Source organism: Vombatus ursinus, unplaced genomic scaffold (assembly GCF_900497805.2).
Source record: "Vombatus ursinus unplaced genomic scaffold, bare-nosed wombat genome assembly UNPS02014877.1, whole genome shotgun sequence".
Classification (NCBI taxonomy): Eukaryota; Metazoa; Chordata; class Mammalia; order Diprotodontia; family Vombatidae; genus Vombatus; species Vombatus ursinus.
In genome coordinates, this window is record NW_020954655.1 from 2289811 (window position 1) to 2310637 (window position 20827).

At 37.3% G+C, this 20827-nt stretch overlaps 1 protein-coding gene across 1 annotated transcript in view; it reads left to right on the forward strand.

Annotated features, from left to right (window-relative positions):
* AFF3 (AF4/FMR2 family member 3) overlaps nt 1–20827 on the forward strand; it is a 666987-nt gene that overhangs the window by 617718 nt on the left and 28442 nt on the right. The window contains exons 13-15 of the mRNA XM_027842571.1: nt 2246–2447; nt 4530–4657; nt 15480–15543. Coding sequence (XP_027698372.1) covers nt 2246–2447; nt 4530–4657; nt 15480–15543 — 394 coding nt within the window. The remainder of the gene's footprint in view (nt 1–2245; nt 2448–4529; nt 4658–15479; nt 15544–20827) is intronic.

Sequence of the window (20827 nt, forward strand, 5' to 3'; positions counted from 1 at the left end):
TCAAACTGCCTCAGTGGCAGACATTTATATAGCACTTGAAGCTTTGCAAAGCATTTTACATATATCAACTCATTTGATCATCACAATAACTCTGAGAGGTGGGTGCTGTTGTTATCCCTATTTTATATGTGAGGAAATTGAGGCAGACAGGTTAAGCAGTTTGCCCAGGGCCAAATAGCTAGTGTCTGAGGCCAGATTTGAACTTAGGTCTTCCTAACTTAAAGTCCAGCATTCTATCTAATGTGCCACCTAGCTCCCTCAACTTAAGTAACTTATTGGCCCTTAAGTGCCTAGATTGCAAAAACATGCTCTTCCATCCCCCTTAGTTCATCAGTTGCAAGATGACCCAGTTTTGGTACCCCCAGAAAATCTGAACCACAATTGTAATTCTGTTACTTACTGTCCTCGGATGGGATATTACTGTTCCCCCTTTTACTCATATGTAACACAGGATACTTTGAGCAACTTTCCAGAAACTATTTCCCAAAATGATCAGTTTATCTAATAATTTTTTATCAATCTCATCTGCCAACCAGAGAATGAGTTTTTATTCCACAGAAGCATATACAAAGTAAACCCTACCCTCTTACTCTACTTCAAAGCACATTTCCAAATGTCGTTGAAACTGTAGAACTAGTTTAAGCCAGCTCCCTAAATATGAAAAGTATCTTCACCTTCCCTACACTGCCTCGCTCTTCTCCAGTTGCTTCAATTAGGAGAGAAATATGTATTCCTGAGAATGGTAAGTGGGTAGGCTAGTAGATAACACTGGACTTTGAGACTGGAATCTTCCATTATAGTTTGTAGAATGCCATAGAACCTGTGTTCATAGTTCATGATGTATTTTGGACTCTACTTTCTCAGATATGGCTTCAGAATAAAATGCACTCTTCCTTAAGGGTCCCTCTGGGATTGTGGTAACTATTATTGCTAACTAATTCTGAGACTAAGCCACATGTAGAGATATCAACCCACTTACTCCACAATGTGGAGTCCTAGCCTAGAAATCTAGGAGTACCTGCTCTCCTCTTGTCCTGACATTTCTTCTTTTTCCTTCATCCAAGCAGCTGGAATTAGGGAGGCAACTGTAAGGAAGATGTTACTTCCAACGTTAAGGAAATTGGTTTGAAACTCGAAAGGAATCTGTTCAGGGTTCCAAGGATATTTTAGAAATTTGCTCTAAAACTGAAGTTGTGAGCCAGATTTTCTTGTTGTGGCCTATGCTGCTTAGGATAACCACTTTTTGAAGCAGTCATTCCTAATTAACTGGAAATTCTCCATACTATTCCTAGGATTTCCTCTGTCCCATCAGCGTAGCTATAGCTCTAACATGTGTTTTGTTGCCTATGATTTATATGCTAACTTCCAAAATTCTGAAATCTGTTATAAAATATTTATACAATAGAACCTTATTTTCATCTTTAACAGAAATGTTATAATAACAAATGGCAAAGTAGACAGGAAGATACTTTGAGTTCTAAGCGACAGTTCTTTGTAAATCTGAGGTACTATTATTATTCCTATTAATTTTTATTAGTATGATAAAGCAAACTTTATGAGGCAGTGAGCAAGAGTATACCTTTTGTCCTTAGAGTAAGCTCAGCACAAATGAGCAGAGTGGTTTTATAGGCCGAGCAAAGGGCTAGAAGACAGCAGTTCTAGTTTCTAATCATATCTGTCCTCTTACTGGGTTCTGATTCAATGGATGCCCAGATAAGTCATAGACAAAATGACTGAGAGTGGTAGCTTTATGTGTCACAGAGTACTTTGGAACTTAGTCTGCTTAATTTCTAAATGAGAGTTTTATTTGTCATAATTTTTGGTAAAACTAATTTTTAAAGTTACCTTGGAATAAAATGTTTTAATATCATGATTACTATTACTTGCTTACTACTCATCCTTTGTGGATATAAAAGGATAAATATTTATAGACTCTTTTGAAGTCTTCAGGTGAAAAGTGCCCAGTAAGTATTATCACTGTTATTATTATCATTATTAGAAAGAGATAGACTTTTAGGCTAACTCCAGGTTTGCCATTTATCCTCCATGGCAGAGGAAACCATGATCTAAATTTGCAAATGAACTTTTGGTCCTAATACCATAAAATCGTTTCCAGGAATAATAACTCCTACTAAACTTCTCCCTGCCAGCAGGTCTTAAATTGGAGGTTTTGGTAATATATAAAACATTTACCTTCTTCAGTGCCGGCTTTGTGACATTCCATTACTGTAATTTCCTTTTCCAGCTTGGCAATACCAATAAATAAAAATGAGAAAATGCTTCGGTCACCCATTTCACCCCTCTCAGATGTGTCAAAACACAAATACTCCAGTGATGATTTAACTTCTTCCAGTAGACCTAATGGCAGCAGTCTGTTCACTTCCATCTCCTCCAGCAAAAAACATAAGACGGAGAATCAGTTGCAGCCCCATGCTGGAGACCTTGCTGTAAGTTTTTATGTTGTCATTTCCTAATTAAAACATTCACATACAAACTTGGAATTTCTCCCTCTCCCACACACCTTCCCACCCCTCCCCAACCCTGTCCCTACTGCCAACAAAGCATTAAAATGCTGACTTGCTGCTTTACAAGAGATCCGGAGTAAAAGAGTTGCCTCTCAGCTCTCCCATTTGGGGGTCTTGAGGGGCTCAGGAAGATGAAAAAATAAGAACTATTTATAAGCCTCTTTTGCTCTTTAAAAATAATTTCACACAGTTTTTGGTTTCAATTCTCAAAAGGAAACAACCAAAAATAATATGTCCTTTGGTGACAATGTAAAATAGCAGTTAGAAACAAGTCTTTGCTCAGAAAGTTCCCCAGGGTGGGATCACATAGGGCAGTAGGTGTCTCAGAAACCTGCTCTTGAGGTCTGCCAATGCCTTCTGATCTGCTTTCTCATTGATCAGTGTAGACCACAGAATGGCAGCACTGCCACAGCACCCTTTTTTTATGGAGAGAGCCCCACTGGTGAATGGAATCCCTCCAGTGAGAAGAGAGATTTGACAGCAGATGGTTCTTCTCTCTGATGCCTAACAATAGTATAACTTTGGGACAGAATCCTCCTGACAAAGTTTTCCCAGCCATATTTCTTTTCAGTCATTGCTGCTCTTGAAAATTGGCAGGAGTCCCACATGTGACAGAAATGTGGTAGCCCTTTGTAAGGGGCTTACAATAATGAAGGGATGAGAAAAAGGAAGAAAAAGCAGTGGCCTAATAAATACATATTACTTTAACCTATTAACTGATGATAAATAAAACCATCCAGGAACCTAAAACTTATTGCCATTGTCAGGAAACTTGGCCTTGCAATTTTCATTTAGTAGCTATCCTTGCTAAACCTGAATCTCAATCCAAGTTCTCTAGAAAAAACGGAACATGGGAGGGAAATGAAATAAAAAGCTGCCAAAATAAATCTCCAGAGGGAAAAACACATCACCATCTCATAGGACCTTTGTGCAGCCATAAAATCACAAAAAAAAATTTTTAAGAATTTTTAGGTAAAGTAAATGATTATTACATCATCCACAGAGATAATTTTGTCTCCCCTTTGACTATCCCTAATTACTTAAATCATTTTTCTTCCCTTATTGTTACAGGTAACATTTATGACATTTTGTGAAATAATAGGGGGAATTTTGAACATCTTTTCTTCATTCCTGACAGATTTTCCTCAGTACAAACAATTGTAGCTTTCAGTTTTAGAGAAATGTTTTTTATATTAAATAAAGGTCTTAGAATTGTAGTATTATAGATTTAAGTCTTAGAAATAATTTTATCAGTGCACTTTTAAGGATCTTTAATATAAATGAATAAATTACTTGTTTTTTTGTTTTTTTTTTTTAGGCAATTGCCTAGGGTCACACAGCTAGTAAGTGTCAGGTGTTTGGTTTGAGGCTGGATTTGAGCTCAGTTACTGCTGACTCCACGGCCAGTGCTCTATCCATTGCACCATCTAGCTGCCCCTACTTGATTTTTTAAAAAAGAATTTTCAGTTTTTCAAATTGTAGAGTCAGATTTTCTGGGTTACATTCTTTCCTGTGCCCAGTAGAATTTAACCTTCCCATTTTTCATATGAAATAGGTCCATGTTTGAAGATATAATTCTGTATCTATAAACCCTACAAAATTATTTTAGTCATTTCAAAGGAAACCATTTGCATTCCAAAATGGAAGATAGTTATGTTATAATCTACTCTCCCTAATGAAGGTACTTAATTTCTTTCTTTTCTTTTCTTCCACAAAGCAACAATGCTCCTTTTTTTTCATTCTCAAAACAAAACCAACAACACTGTAATAATTATCTTTGGTTTTTTTCTGCATATCACCTTGAAATTTCCAGTCTTCCAAAAATAGTTTATGGAAACTGGTGTTTGTGACCTGAAGGGACAAAGTAGTCATAGCTGTTCCTTGAAACAAAGAAAGAGTAAATTAAGTTGTGATTTACAATACAAAAAAATCTGTTCAAGTTTGTGTTAATTTTTCAGTTAGATGGCTGATTTCTTAAATATTTCTATGTTGCTCATTATCTAGAAAACAGTGCACAACAGCTCAGAAAACATTCTCTTCTGTAATAAACCACGACCCCAGACAGAACCATGGTCACCATTATCCAATGGGCACAGAGACTGCAGGAGACAAAAGCTCATCTTTGATGATATGTGAGTATGGGTTTTTTTGTTGCTATGTTGAGGATGGATGGATGAATAGATAAGCACTTACGTATGCCAGACACTGTACGAAGCATTGAGAATCCCAGTATGAGCAGATATGATAGTCCCCTTACTCAGTAGACTTAGATCCTGACCGGGAAAGACATCACATGAAAGGGAGCTGGAAATAAAGGAAGAGTTCTAGACATCATGCACACACTGGTATGGAATGGAGGCAGCCAGAGAGGAAACAAGATGAAACAAAAGTTCACCTATCAGAGCTCCTAGAACTTCTGGAGTTTTAGGTACTGGTGGAAAGATGAGGATGATGTCCAGAATGCAGGTGATATAGGGTTTGGAACTTATGCCTAGGAAATGAGGTAGAGGCATTTTGAGACAAAATTTAACTTATAATATGGTCGTTTTGTTTCAGAGCTGTAACTAACAATTTTAGTGTTCAAAGCAAGCAGTACAAAACATACCCATAGGTTGTGTGTAATTCATGATCTGAAAATAATACAAGTAATTAAGACTAATTTAGTTGAGCAGTAAGAGGAATTAATTACTACAGTGGCTTACAGATTGGTTTTATTAACATTTCCAGTGATCTGGTGGCTTTTGTATTTTAACTAATTATTCTTTCCATTTAGGTGCTAAGTTCCTCAGTTCTAAAAGAGTTCATGTGTATCAAATTTTTGCTAAAATTTTAGTGCCCTGGAGCAAAGGCCCAATTGCCTCACTCTAATTATGGCTCTAGTTTCCCCTAACTTATGGTGTGGTCAGTTTCTTATGTGTAGCTTAGTGAGTTAAGTACTTAAGCTTATAAAGTAAATTGAGTCCTGGATTCTAAATGCCTTTTTAAAGAACTTACTCTAGTAGAAGTATTTAGCTTCTTCATTTCAAACCGTAGGTTTTTGAAGTTGATGGGCTATAACTCCATAGAATCAGCTGAACTCTTGGAACAGTTCGGGCTGTTTTGCTCTAGAATATTTGGTCAGTGTATGCACATATATGTACAATAGCAGTAACAGATTTCTCAGCACCTGAATATTGGACTTGGGGTAGATTTATATTACTATAGTTGTGTTTACTTTTTAAATTCTAGCCAGCAGAGAATAGGAGTGATTTGTTAATGGAAGCACCATCCTCTCTCCCAATACTATACTTTACCTATAATATAGATGGTATTTGAAATGGAGGAAAAAAGAGAATTGGGATGATTTGAGCAAAAATGCTCTTGCTATACTTGCCCCAACCAAAACTTACTCTGGCCCCCTTCAATCCTGTGCTAATCCATTTCTGCTATCCAGGAAAGAGAAAAAGACGAAAAGCAGGAGAGAATGAGTAAAAGTATCATTCTGAAATGCTTTTGAGCCACTTGAGAGGTGGCCAAAAAAAGTGGCAGAATAACATTCTATTGTTCCCTTCTTACACTCCCCTACCTCTAACACAGATCTGAGTATAGAGATTATCAATGACTTTTAAGAGGTATGTGAGTAGTAGACTTCACTTATTTAACTGAACTTCAGAAAAATTTAGGAGCTAATAAAGGGCAAGGGAAATTTTAGATTAAAAGTCAGGTTTTTTTGAAAAATTGAATTAGTTTCAAATAGATTAGACTTGAGATAAAAGGTGGCCCACAGCAGGGGGCTGGGGGTGGTATTGTTTTCTTCTCTCTGCCAATGCAGCAAACCCTATGGAATCTCATTTCCCTATACTCTTCCTGGCAGCACACCAACTCCTCTTTTCTCCTTATTCACCTCCAAGGGCTCCCACTAAACAGTAAGAGGGGTGTTAATGAAACCTTTGGGAAGTGTGATAGCATTCTATGCTTTAAGGGTATAAGGAAGGAGAAACTGGTTGGTCTCCAGTATTGAAGAAGGGAATTATCAATCTTGTACACAAACTTTAAGCATTAGGGAGGAAAAAAGAATATAGGACAGAATTGTATTTAAGGACAGTGTAGAAACTTATATTAAGAATCTGTGGCTTTTCTTCCTAAGCCTCAAAATGCAACGTGGCCAAATAGAAGCTAGATTAGAAATTATTTCAGTGTTGTGCTCCAAGTTTATCACTCCTGGAGATATTTCTTGTGTCTCTATTTATTCTCCATGCTTTTTTGTAAGCTAATTGTACTTGGTCAAGCACAGAGTCATCCACTTGCTAAGGTGATTCAACTTAAAAAACTGCCTGCACATAAATTTGAGTGCTGGATATAGAGAATGCATTAAGTATGTGCTGGAAACTAAAATGCAGAGATATGTCCAAAATGTGTATAAATGAAGACTGAGTCAGAAGCAGCAACAATAAAATAGTTTTGCCTCAACCTGCTGCTCTTGGACTACTTATAAGAAAAAATGTTTTCCTTCTGCTGTCCCTGGAACTAATACAACTTTGCCACTGTCTGTATCAACTAAGAGGCTTTTATCACTTGTTCTTCCCATTAGCAATACATATGATTTCCCTGGCAGGCTTCTACAATAAAACTGCTTCCTCTTTTATGGAGATAGAAACAATAAAAAATTTTAAAACCTCTTACACATATACGACATGGATAGATTGCATGTTCCAATTGCCATGTGCCCCATAGTTATTTGAAATCCATAAAAATGAGATAAATATGCAACTCAGAAAAAAAAGGCAACTTCTCTACTGAATTGGGAAAGTCAGAAAATATCCTGCAAATTTAAGAGTAAAAGTAAATGCTACCTTTTCTTTTTAGCTATTAATGTTAATAATAAGTTTGTATGTACTTTAAAACCAGTTTTGCTCCTGGATCTGTTGTATACACAAAGTATAAGTGACTTAGGATTGGATTTCTGTAATTCTATGCTTGAAAATAAAATTTCTCGACCAAGAATCAGGCATATTATCCAAGTTCTCCTTTATTACACATGGCATTTGGACTTGTCTACCCTTTGTCCCCAAGCTCTCAACAGGTAAAGCAACAGTTTGAATGAATATTTTCATTCTCCTCTTCCTCAACTTTTTACCAGTAGCCCAGTTGATAGATTAGAATCTCATCTCTGTTTCTTCCCTACTTTGACCTCCCTTTGATATAGGTGCTAATGAGCAGTGAATTGACCAGAGGGAGGTATCAGAAGAAGGGAAGAGAAGAAACAAAAGGCTAGTTTAATTCAAAACTGGATAATTAGTATATGAAAATTGCAGGTTGTCTAAAATCCAATATGATAGCTTATAGTGAGCCAGTAGGTAACAGGACAATGTAAGTAATAGGTTTTATAGTGACATTTATTTTTAGATCTTCATTGGGCTGCCACTTTAAAAACAAAACTAGTTTTATTATAATATAATAGAAATATTAATTGATGAGAGATATAATCAAGGTCTCCTGAGAAATTTTTCTGGCATTTTTCCCCTTCTACTTCTGTTGAATGTAAGGAACCAACAGTAGTATAAGTTTAAATTCTGAGCCTTCAAGACTAAATTTCAAAAAAGTACCTTATTCTTTGTCAGTTACTAATTAAACATGTCTTTAATGTCCCAATTGGGCAGTTTTTATACCTTCATGATTCAGAAGTTGTACATGTGGCAGGCAGAACTAGATTGAGCAAACGTTTTGAAAAAAAAAAATATTATCCAGGTCAACTTGTTCTTCACGAGTTGCAGACCCAGAGTGTCAGGCTGACTTGTGCTTTCTCCAGCACTTTGCATCTTCACCATTTGGCAGCCAGAGGTGATGCCGGTGTGATAACAAAGTTAGTTAGAATTCAGTGAAAAAAAAAAATAAGTTAACTAGTCACAGCATTTGGTTCAAATTGATCCCCATTCACTGTTGGATCTCATTAATCCCCAAAAGCCACGAGCTGTAATAAATCCAGGATTGTAATTATTGACAAGAGAATTATTGAGCTGAAGAGAGAAATACCACATGGCAGAGGCTTCAATACAGAAGTCCTGAACAGACCTAAGTGGTAAAATCACTTGGCTGGAAAATAAACCAGCAAGTTCCAGCCAGCCATATTGCCACTGTTGGGAAGACAGTGGTCCCCAAGTGCCAGGTCTGCCTGCTGCTACTCCTGAAGAATGTGCTGTCTTGTGCCCATATTTCACATTAGTCAGTCATGAAAGCTGCATTCAGCCAAGCCACCAAATATCCCATCTGTTTCAGTCAAAGTGCTAACATGTAGTGAAGCTACCTAAACTTCACAATTTTAAGAGAAGGTTCCCCTCAAAAATAATGTCTAGAAGGCTTTGGCATGTCAAATGTAGGTGGGAAGAAGTGAGAGGGACCAGATATTTCAGATGTAACCGTGGTCAGCAGTATGCTTATAATAGAGCTTTGATTTTATGGAAGTGGGAAAGATCTCTTTGCCCTTCAGTGAATGGTTGAATGTCTCAGCATGACTTGGCTACCAGACAGCATCTGAAATTCTTTCCTAAGCTATATCCTTCCTGAGGTTGCTGTGGTCATCTTTCACCCAAAGACACCTCCTTTCCTCAAAACATTTGGTGATTTCAAACAGTAGAATTATAGGATCATTGATTTTAGAGTTAGGAGGGACCTCAGAGACAATTGAGGCTAGGGTTTCTTACTTTGTGTGTGTCAGAAACCCTTTTGGCAGTCGACTTAAGCCTCTAGAATCCTTCTTAGAATAATCTTTTTAAATGCATATAATAAAATACATAGAGTTAGAATGGAAATCAAGTATATTGAAATATAGTTATCAGAATATTTTTAAAACAAGTCAGAGGCCCCAAGTTAAGGGCCCCTTATTTAGTCCAACCCCTTGCCTTTACAGATTGAAAAAAAAAAAAAACCTGATGACCATAAAGGTGTGATCCCGTATTTGAAGTCATAGACCTATGACAAAACCAAGATTTGAGCTACAAATCTAGTGCTCTATTTACTGCTCATGCTTGAGTTTACCTTAATTTCTCACAAGCTGTTAATAGGGCTTATTAATCTAAATATAGAATTCATGTATATTTTGAGCTATGAGACCCTTATCTCCTCACTGAGTACATTTCATAGTCCCTTCTCTTTCAACCAAAAAGAATACTAGATCTGAAAAGAAAAAATGATGATAAAACAGTAAATTAACATTTATATACAGGCTTTATATACAAGATTCAGAACCTCATTTGATCCTCATAACAACTCTGTGAGCAGATGCTATTACTATCCCCATTTTTACATGTAAGAAAACTGAGACAAGTTTGTCCAGAGTAACACAGCTAGTGTTTTAAGCAAGATTTGAACTCCAGTCTTTCCAAATCTAGGCACTCCCCCAACCTAATTAGAGTTTTTGCCACCTCTCCAATCATAATAAGGGTTTTCTGGTATTTTAAGTTCCACACCCAGAGAAAAACAATCAGCAAATTGATAATATTCCACTTAGAAAGTTGCTTCTGATTGAATGACAAAAATCTGCCAGTTCTAGCTTGTGCATCCTGCAAAACATGTGCATGTTGGCCACGAGAGATGCAGTTGTCTGCAGGGGCATATGGCCTGTAAGAAACACAATGAATAATCACCAGAGCTGCGCTGCTGGGAAGCAAGCTTCCAGGGACTTAGCTGCCCAAGCCAACATCAAGGTCATGGAAACAAAAGTTGCATTGGTATCCTTGCTGGCTGAATGCATTCCAGTCTTTAATCAGGAATGGCCTACATACTTGTCATACAGAACAAGGGCTAGCACCAACTTTCTTAAAATGGGATTTGTGAGACATGAGTTTATGTGTTAAAAGATAATTATTAAACTCCTTAGGTTTTTCTTCACCCAGAACCTGACCCAGACCTTTGGGCATCTCAAAATATTTGGACTTTACCAACCAATAAAATAATAATTTGAAGACCAGACAATTAATTCATTTTTAATGTTACACTCTAATGGCCTTATTTGGATCTCAGGATCCCCTGAGAAAATTATCCAGATTTCTGCCATGCTGAGGAACCTGTTTGTTCAAACACATTGAGCTCATCACTGCCAGTTTTCACAAAACACTATGGCTATGCCTGGGGGCGGCATTTAACATAGGTAGGAATTATAGAAAGAAGTCTGCCAGCCGCTCAGTGGGAGACCATTCAGCTCTGTCTCAACTGTAAGAAAGAATAGAAAGCTGAGTTGCTTTAATACTCAAGTGCCAGAAGAAATATTGGGGGCGACTAAAAAGCATGCTGCTTTTTAGAACCAAGGTCATATGTTGGGGGGAGGGAGAGAGAAAAAGAAAAGAAAACAATACATTTGAACAAAGTCCTCAAGCTGCTTTTGTTGCATTGAGTTCTTGGACAAAAAGGTTTAAATGACTAAGCTTTGGCTTTTATAATGCTTTGGAAATCCCATCTTAGAAAAACACAAAATATGTACGTGGCTACATTTGTTTAATTGAACTTTTATTAGGTTTGTTAATGTATCACCATAAAGTATTGTCACTGTGAGAAATAATATAAGATATGTTATATAAATGAAATAGAAAACTCTTTAGGTTTGTCATGTAAAAGATAAAAGATCAGATGAAAAGTCTGTTTGAATGCAGAGAAAATTAAATTTTATGTTAGTACCTATGCCATATTATATTCAGTAACTGCCACAGTAGTGACTTAAAAATGAAACTGATTATTTTTCTACAAATCTTTGTTAGTCGCTGCCTGGTCTGTTGTATATCATTCTACAAATGACTGTTTCTCCAATCTGGAAGAATTCACAATAGTTTTATAGTTACGTGATAGAGAATCAGAAATCCCCTAAAATGGGAAAATGGACAGATGGTCAGGCTCAGTTCTTATAGGACTTAAATGATGTGCTGTTCTTCAGGCACAAGAACGATGGAAGTGCCTCTGACATGCCCATCACTGTATTTCTTGTAGAGCATCTTTCATCTGATGTTCTTAAACCATTTTTGCAGCTGTATTTGGCCCTCGTGGTATTCCCAGGATATCTGGGAATTAACAAAAAAATCATTTGTGGTACTACCTTGTAATTTGTAACTTGCAGTATCTTAACAATTATATTAGGCTTAAAGATACATTTCTGCATATTAAAACACTGAGTTCAACATAATTATGGACAATGATTATCAGGAAGGAAGAGATTATCATAGAAAAAATTGGTTTAAAAAAAGAATTAAAAACTTACAGAAGAGGGTTGCGCAAAAAAAAAACCGCTTTAATGAAAATGGAGTACGTTTAAAATTACATTCTATTCATGACAGGTTCTTCAAAAGGAGGCAAGAGAAACATGATTAACCTCATACTGGAATGTGGAACAAATAATGAAATAGAGAATTTTTCCTCTATTTTTTAAAGTTGCCATGGAGACCTTCTCTGGCTCATTGGCCAGGATACTGAACCTCTCCCAAAGCCACCATAGCTGTGTTGTTAGCTCATCAGAAATTCAATTCAACAAGTATTTATTTATTCAGTGCCCACACATCTCTTATGTGCTGACAGGGATACCAAAGAAGAATACAGTATGGCCCCTCCCCTCCAGGAGCTTTTAATCTTCCTTGTCAGACAATACTTACATGCACTAAACTGCTTGAGAACAATAAAAAAGTGTAACAAAATGTGTGGTATAGATCAGTGGTGTCAAACTCAAATGGAATTGGGGCCATTAAACCATATATAAGGATCCCTACAGACCCATAGTGACTTAGAAAACCACATATTAACAATATCTGTGTTCTGTTGTATTTTTATTTTGTTAAATATTTCCCATTACATTTTAGTCTGGTTCCTGAGGTACTGGGGAGTGTTAAAGGCCTTGGGTCCCTGGGCCTTTTGTTTGACATCTCTGGTATAGATGATGTTATGAGAAGTCAGAAAGAGAAGAGATCAGTGCAGCCAGATTTGCAGATAAAAATAGTAATGGAACTTGAAGTGAAATTCGTATTATGGATAGGTTTCAGACATTATGGGACAGTGGAAAGGACATGGGCTCTGCAGGAAGAGAAACTGGATTTGAATTTTTGCCACTTACTACCTGTGTGACCTTAGGTCAATCATTCTATTTCCCTAGGTCTCAGTTCCTCAGCTATAAAATGAGGGGGTTGGACTAAGGTCTCTTCCAGTTCCAGATCTTTGTTCCTGTAATGATGAGTACTTAGGACAGTGCTTTGCACTTTTTTTTTATTGGACTTGTGAGTTCATTAGTATATGAACCTCCCAGAGAACATTTCCACTACCAGTGTAAATCATTACCTCTTCCAAAACCTGTAGTCTCAGAGACTTTTCAGGGACACTGAGTGATTCAGTGGCTTGCCCAGAGTAACTTAACTAATAGTGATCAGAAGAAAGACTTGAACTCTTTTAACTGGCTCCGTATCTACTGTGCCATTCTTCCTTTAAAGTGAAGGGAAAACTACATAAGTGTTTTTAGTTGAAAATTTAACTGAAGTGAAATGATATTCTAGGGGGTAGGAATGACATAAATAAAATTATGAAGGCAGAAAGTTGGTGTGTTCCAAAGATAGTATAAAGATTAGCTCAACTGGAACAAAAGCTAGATGTATGTAAATGTATGTTGGTAACAATGTTTCGATAGCTAAGATTAGAGAGGGCCTTAAATGTCAGGATGAGGAACTTGTGTTTGATCCCATAAATGCTGTGGAGCCATTATAAGTTTTTGAGTAGAGAAATGGCATAATGAATGAGGTATGCTAGTAACATTATTTGTATGTTCTGGGACAGTACTCAGGATGAACTAAAGGGGGCATAACTGGAGGTAGGTACCCAGTTAAGAGCTTATTACAGTAAGGGGTGATATAGCTCTCTACTAGGGTAGTGACAGCTGAAATAGAAAGCTATTTAGAAGGAAGAGTCAACAGGACTTGATAACAAACTTATTATAAAAGGATTAAGAGAAGGGAAGAGTCAAAAAGGACTGCAAGATCTACAGCCTGGCAGAAGAGTAGTACCATTGACTGAACTTCAGAAGGGAAGTGATGCGCCAAAGGTGATGACAAGTTCAATTTTTAACTGTTTTTGAACAGAACATTTTGCAACTTACCCTGAAAATCGTACTCTTCTTACCCCCACTATGAATTGGCAAAAAAAAAAGAAGGTGCAGGGCAGGGAAACAACACTTATACTAAGTGGCAAAGTAATCTAGTGGAAAATAACCTGTGGAGACCTAGATTCTGTTTAGGCTTCAGTGATAACTTCCTATGTGACTTGGGACAAATCATTTATTATCTTTGTTTTGGTTTTTTTTTGGTTTTGGGTGTTTAGGTTTTTTTTTGCGAGGCAGTTGGGGTTAAGTTACTTACCCAGAGTCACATAGCTGGTAAGTGTTATGTGTCCGAGGCCCGGATTTGATCTCAGGTCCTCCAGACTCCAGTATTCACTGCGCCACCTAGCTGCCCCTATTATCTATCTTTCTCAAGATTTTTTGACCTGATAAATACACAATAGCAGTGCTTACAATATGGTTTTCCTTTCCAAACATTTGTAAAAATAGCATTTTGACTTCTGTTAGAAGATAGTTGCTAAATAATTGCAAAGATAATAATCCTGTGACCTTCAAATATTAAAATAAACTAATGTATGCATTAGACACTAAAATCATTTGTAGTTCAAAACAAGCATTTTTCTACTAAGCTGAGCAGTTTCTTATTAATATCACTACTTAGTGCATATTGAAATGAAATGGCATTCTAACTAATCATGCATCCATGGGTTTTGAATCGTGTTAGACACTCACTAATGGACTGAGTGTACTTAAATAAAAAAAACCACAAGCCACTCTGTAATGCTAAATACTATGCTAACTGTATCTAAAGTAGGGAGGAAAATGAAAATATGTTTGTGCATATATCTGTGTATCTATACACACACACACACACACATATACATATATGTACACATAACTCATATTCCAATGCAACAAGCACTAAATGGTTCTTATGTGCCAGATATGGCTGTAGGAATATAAAGATAAGATGAAAAATGGCCTCTGCCTTCAAGGAGCTTACATTCAGCTTGGTAGATAAAGCATGTAAACAAGTAAGCATATACATGATTATTTAAGCAAGGGGAAAAGCATGAACAACTGATTAGACTAAACTTTTAAAAAGTAATATTCCAATGATTGTCTCTTAGTGCAGCCTATGCCAGGAGATAGTTGACTCAAGGCCACTGTACAAAATCAGATTGGGACCTGGATGTATTATCTTTAGATATAGCCAATTGACTCCCAGCAGAGCCTATGTTGGCCAGGGTTATTGCTTTTAATAATGCACGTCTGCTGTTAATGTTTACCAGCTAGCTAATCAGAACTCCAGAGAATACATGCCATGTTTGCATTGTTACAAGGTAGACATCATTTTACAATTAACTTCATTATGAGTGGAATATAATCACAGGACATTAGCTCATTTTATTTTTATATAATGTTCCAAAATAATTGTATGTACATAAATGTAGTTTCTATTGTAGGGGTAAAGGAAAACACATGTTTTCATTTGGATGTGTAAATAAATACACTTGCCCATACACACGCACACAATTATTGCAAGACATCTTTACAGCCTTTAGATTGAAAAAGGATCGTTCATGTTTAAATATTGTGTGAAAACTTGTTTTCTCAGGTGTACTTTTAGACAAGATTCACAAATCAGAGCTATCAGAGTTATCTAGAGACTTTATTGCATTGTTTGTAAATGCAGATTATCAGCCTATTTTTGCTGCTTTGAATCACTAATTTAAAAGAATGAAAATAACAATAAAATGCTGAACCACATATAGGTAGTGATTTGAAAATGCAGTTTTTAACCTGTGTGCAACTGGTTTGTATAAAGAGAAAGAATATCTTTTTTAAAATCTTATACTTCAGAAATAATAAAATGTAGTATCATTCTTTCTTGGTAGGCCACGCAGTGCGGATTATTTTATGCAAGAAGCCAAACGGATGAAACATAAAGCAGATGCTATGGTAAGGCTATTTTCTTTCCAGATAACGTTCTTCTGAATTATTTTTGTACTGAAACTTCATCATCAGTGCAATATAGCTAGGGTAATTATAAAATCTATTACAAGGATGGCTGGGTTTGTTAAATTAAGAAATGTTTATATAATCAAGTGCTCATAGCCCAATAAACTATGACTTCAGCCAATAATGTCTGACTGGGAGAGAGCCCTGTATAAATGAATATTTCAGTTTGTTCCTAAGGCTTAATTAGTAACTACTGCCAACAGAGCAGTAGGTAGTGGAATTTTTTTTTCTTTAAAAAAAATTTTTAATCAAAGTTTGTATTTTTCTATATTGTTATAAGGCAATAGGGTTTAGAGCTGTAACTGTTTCATTCTAGAGATGAGAAAACAACCCCAAAGAGGCTAAAATACTTGCTCAGAGGGTCACACAAGGAGTTCTAGGACCAAATTATTTTCCAAGAAAACTTTTGTGGTATTTACATTTGTCTGCCCAAATGAAGGACATATCTGAAATGCTATAAATGGTGAAACTGCTGTGTTTCAGACAGAATCTCCAAATCTTCATCATTGATTTAAACAAATAATTTTACCGGTTTGGCTGATGCATTGTAAGGAAGAACTGCAAATTCAGTTGCTTAAGTTTTTTAAGCAAGGTATATAAAGCCTTTTTCTAAATAAGATTCTTATCCCCCTACACACACACACACACACACACACACACACACACACACACACACACACCCCTTAGATCATAGTTACTTCTTCATCCAAAATGACTCTTATTCAGCAATACCAATGTTGTTTTTTCTCAGCAACATCACAGCTCTTGGGACATTTACGTAATGTAAAACCAAAAGATATTCAGTTAAAAAAATTTTTTTAAAGAAAGTTCATAGAGTGGAAATTGCCATAGTTTCAACAAAAGCTTTCTGAAAAAAAAATCTATTGTGTATATCATAGAACTGTTGATTTTTAAGCATTGCCACATCCTTGTTGGTCAGCAATTGTTTGAGTAGAAACAGAATGTAGAGCGCTATACTGTGTATACACAGTATAGTGTAGGTACTGTGATGTATGGGAAAGAGTATAAAATTGAAGTTTTGATGCCTGCCTAAAAAAAGCTTAGTCTAGGATGAGGTCTAGTTAGACCTGATGATAAGTAGACTGCACTGATAGAGAAGATGACAGAATTTTCAAGCTAGAAGGGGCCTGAGAGGTCATCCAGTTAAGAAAACAACTTTGCCAAAACTTCCCAGTCACTATGACTGAAATAACAGTATTCCAGAGGATATAAAACAAAAGAGTGCCATGCCAAAGAATGGTCAACTACAGTGAGTACCTCCATTCATCTGAGGTTGGCAGAAGGAGAAGCACTGTCACAGCCTTAGAGAATGTCAACCAGAAAATGCCAGGGCCAGGCAAATACATATGGACAGTCAAGGAGCCCAGAAGAAGAGAGCATTCTATCCAGAAAGTTGCAGAATAGTCAAGCACTCCTGGCAGAAGACCAGAGTACTCCAGTGAGAAGGCCCTGGAAAAACAAAGTTCTTAAAGAGAAGGCAGCTATCAATCTACACATTAAAGGGTCTCTGAAAGTTTTCAGCCTGAAAACTACGCCACCACTAGCAACCTTGTAGACTTGGCACTTAGAGGTAGCTAGAAGACACAGTAGAGAGAGCCCTGGGCTTAGTCAGTTAGACTTGAGTTTAAATCTGGCTTCAGACACTTAATAGCTGTGTGACTCTGCCTGCCACAGTTTCCTTAGCTGTAAAATGGGAATAAGAATAGTAACACCTAGTTCCTAGGATTGTTATGAGAATGAAATGAGACAATATTTGTAAAATGCTTGCTAAAAAAAATACAAGTAAGCTTGGCCCTACCAGCACTTTGTACATAGTCGATACCAATGGAGGGAAACGGTAGAACCTTAAATAAAAATGGAGATCAGACAGGCACCAACCCTCCTATCCAGATGTTCAGGAGCAGTTGAAGCCTGGCCTTGATAGAATGTCATGATTCAGGAAGGAAGTCTTGGAATAAGAATAACCAGAAGACATCAGTGATAAAGAAATTTTATGCATCCAGCAACATCCAATACACAGCCTAGAGAGAGTAACTCCACAGCCACTGTGAGCGGAGTCTTAAATGAAGGTATGGTTTGTCCACAGATATATTAAAATTCCTGAGAGAGATAAAATAAGGGTTAAAAAAGATAATAAAAATGAAATGAGACCTCTGGAAGAAATAATTGGAAGAATAAACAGCTCGCTACATGGGTACAAAATCTTACCCAAATAACTAGCTTCCTGAAAATTAGGGTAGCCCAAAAAGAATTAAATTACTCTGTGAAGTAAGAAATATTAAAACAAAATCAAAAGACAGAAAAAATAGCTTATCAGAAGCAACTGACCTAGAAAAATGGTCAAGCACAATCTAAGAATCTTCAAACAAACAGAAAAACATCACCCCCCCCCAAAAAAAAATACCATATTACAGGAAATCACAAATGAAAATTGGCCTAGAATTCTTAGAACCAGAGGACAAAGTAAAAAATGAAAAAACCTACCATTCGCATCCTAGAAGAAATTCCAAAATGAAAACTCCCAGGAATGCTGTAAACAAAATACAGAGCTTCCAGGTTAAAGGGGAAAAAAATATTTGGAACAACCAAAGAGAAAGAGTTCAAGTACTAAGCAGTCACAGTCAGGATCACACAAGATTTAGCACCTAACATCTCAAGGAATGGGAGAGCTTAGAAAAAAATGTTATTCCAGAAGGGAAAAGGTAAAGGCTTGCAAAACAAGAATAATTTATTCAGTATAGTCAATTCAGTATAGTCAGGCTAGAAGGGATTATAAAAATAAAAAGGGGTGGTTGTCCCTTTAAATAAGACAAATAAAGGGACTTTAAAACACTCCTGATGAGTGAAGACCAGAGTTGAATTGAATCTTTGAGACGCAAATACAAAATCAAGAGAAACCACTAGAAAGGCAAACACATAGGAGCAACTGAAAGAGACTGTAAGTTGAGGAAGCATTTACTTCCTAAGAGGGAGAAGAAACAATTGTCCCTTCTGAACCTTAATGTTTTATAGAACAAAGTAAGACCAACAGAGAAATCTCAGATTGGTTTTGGTTTGCTTTGATGATCTTCAGATAAGATAAAGAGGAGAAGAGAGGGGTTACATTACAGAAGGGAGGAACTTAATATTTTACACAATTCAGGTATGTGAGAAAAAAACTATATAAATGTGGAGAAAGGTTTCAAGGAAGTAGATGTCACATGAATCTCACTTTCATCTGAACTAAGCAAAGAAGAGTTAACACACACAGGTATGTGCAAGTACGCTTACGCACACACACACATATACACACACACTTTCTCTCTAACACACTAAGAGTTTGGTGTAGAAGAACATCAGACTAAACAGAAACAAGAGGAAACAAGGAGAAGGAAGTGGGGTTTACGAGGAAGGGTAGAATAACGGAAAGATTAATCATAAGCAAAACAAATTGTCATTAGAGTAAAGATAATAGAAGGATTAAAGGTAAAGAAAAAAAGAATAAAAATCTGTGATGTGAATCTGGGTGAGCAGAAGAAAAAAGGAGCAACGAATCAACAAAAATTCAGAGGTTAGAATGGAGGGAAATACACAATTAAGAATCATTACCATGAACATGAATTGCGTGAACTCATATAAAACAGAAATGGATAGCAAGATGGATTAGAAAACAGAATACAATAGAAAGTTGTTTATAAGAACTTGAAATAAAGATTCACGTAGAGTTAAAATAGGGGGCTGGAGAAGAATTCATTATACTTCAGTGAGTTTTTGTACCTCCTCTTCCATTTGACCAGTTCTCCTGGGTTTTTTTTTTTTGTTTGTTTTGTTTTTTGAGGCAGTCGGGGTTAGTGACTTGCCCAGGGTCACACAGCTAGTAAGTGTCAAGTGTCTGAGGCCAGATTTGAACTCAGGTCCTCCTGACTCCAAGGCTGGAGCTCTATCCATTGCACCACCTAGCTGCCTCTCCAGTTCTACTTTTTAAGGACTTGTTTTCTTCAGTGGACTTTTTTCCATTTGGCCAGTTGTATTTTTTTAAGGACTTGTTTTCTGCAGTTAATTTTTGTCCTTCCTTTTCCAAGTTATTGATTCTCTCTTGCATACTTCTCATTTCTTTTCCCAATTTTTCTTCTGCCTATCTTATTTGACTTTTAAAATCCTTCTCGAGCTCTTCCAAGAAGGCTTTTTGGTCTTGAGACCAGTTCATATTCCCCTTTGATGTTTCAGATGTGGGTGTATTGACAATGTTGTCCTCTCCTGAATTTGTGCCTTGATCTTCCCTGTTCCCATAATAACATTATAAGGCCATTGTCTGTTTCTGCTTTTTGCTCATGGCGTTTGCCCATCTGTTGACTTTTTTTATGCATCCTCTCCTGCTGGAGGGCAGGGGGCACTTCTTGTCCGAGGAGCCTGGGAACTGGTAACTAGCTTTGTGTGCTAGGGCCTCAGGTGCTAGCAGTCGGAGGCTGTAAAGTTTTGGCTGCTTACCTGGTGCTGGTCTAGGGTCAGCAATACTGGAGCTCTTGGGGTGTAGATGGGGAGTCTTGACGCCTGGGGGTGCCTGCTCATCTAGGCCTTGCACTCCTTTCTTTGGCTTCTGTTCACCCAGGCCTTGCACAGGGTTGATTCGCTGCTGGAGGATGTCTGTCAGCCTGGAGCTTTGCCTCCTGAAGTTGTACTTCCCAGAGTTGCTCTGAGGCATCAGGTGATTTGGCTGCTGAAAAATGCCATCGCATTTTCTAAGTGGTAGTTTTCTAAGCTGGTATCTACCTGTTCCCTTGCCTGTACTGAGGCACTCAGGGGATCCTTATGTTGGCACTTACCTGCTCCACCAGCCTGGGTCTCAAGATCTCCCCTGGTATGCTGAGGTCGGGCTTGCCGCCGGCTTGCTGGGATGCCTCCCATCCTGTACTGCTCCCCCTCCCCAAGAGTGAGAGGGGTCTTTCCTGTTAATGCCTCAAGCTTCCTGGGCTACAAGAGTACTGCACCCCATCTTTCTGCTGGCTCAGCTGTTCCAGGGTTTTTCCTCGGGTGATATTTTCTGGGCTTTCAGAAGTCAATAAGGGAGGATGAGAGCAACTTACTTCTTACTCCACCATGTTAGCTCCCAGAAGCAGATCTATACTTCAGGTAGACTTAAAAGAGCAGGAATAAAAATTGCGATCTCAGGGGCAGCTAGGTGGTGCAGTGGATAGAGCACCAGCCCTGGAGTCAGGAGGACCTG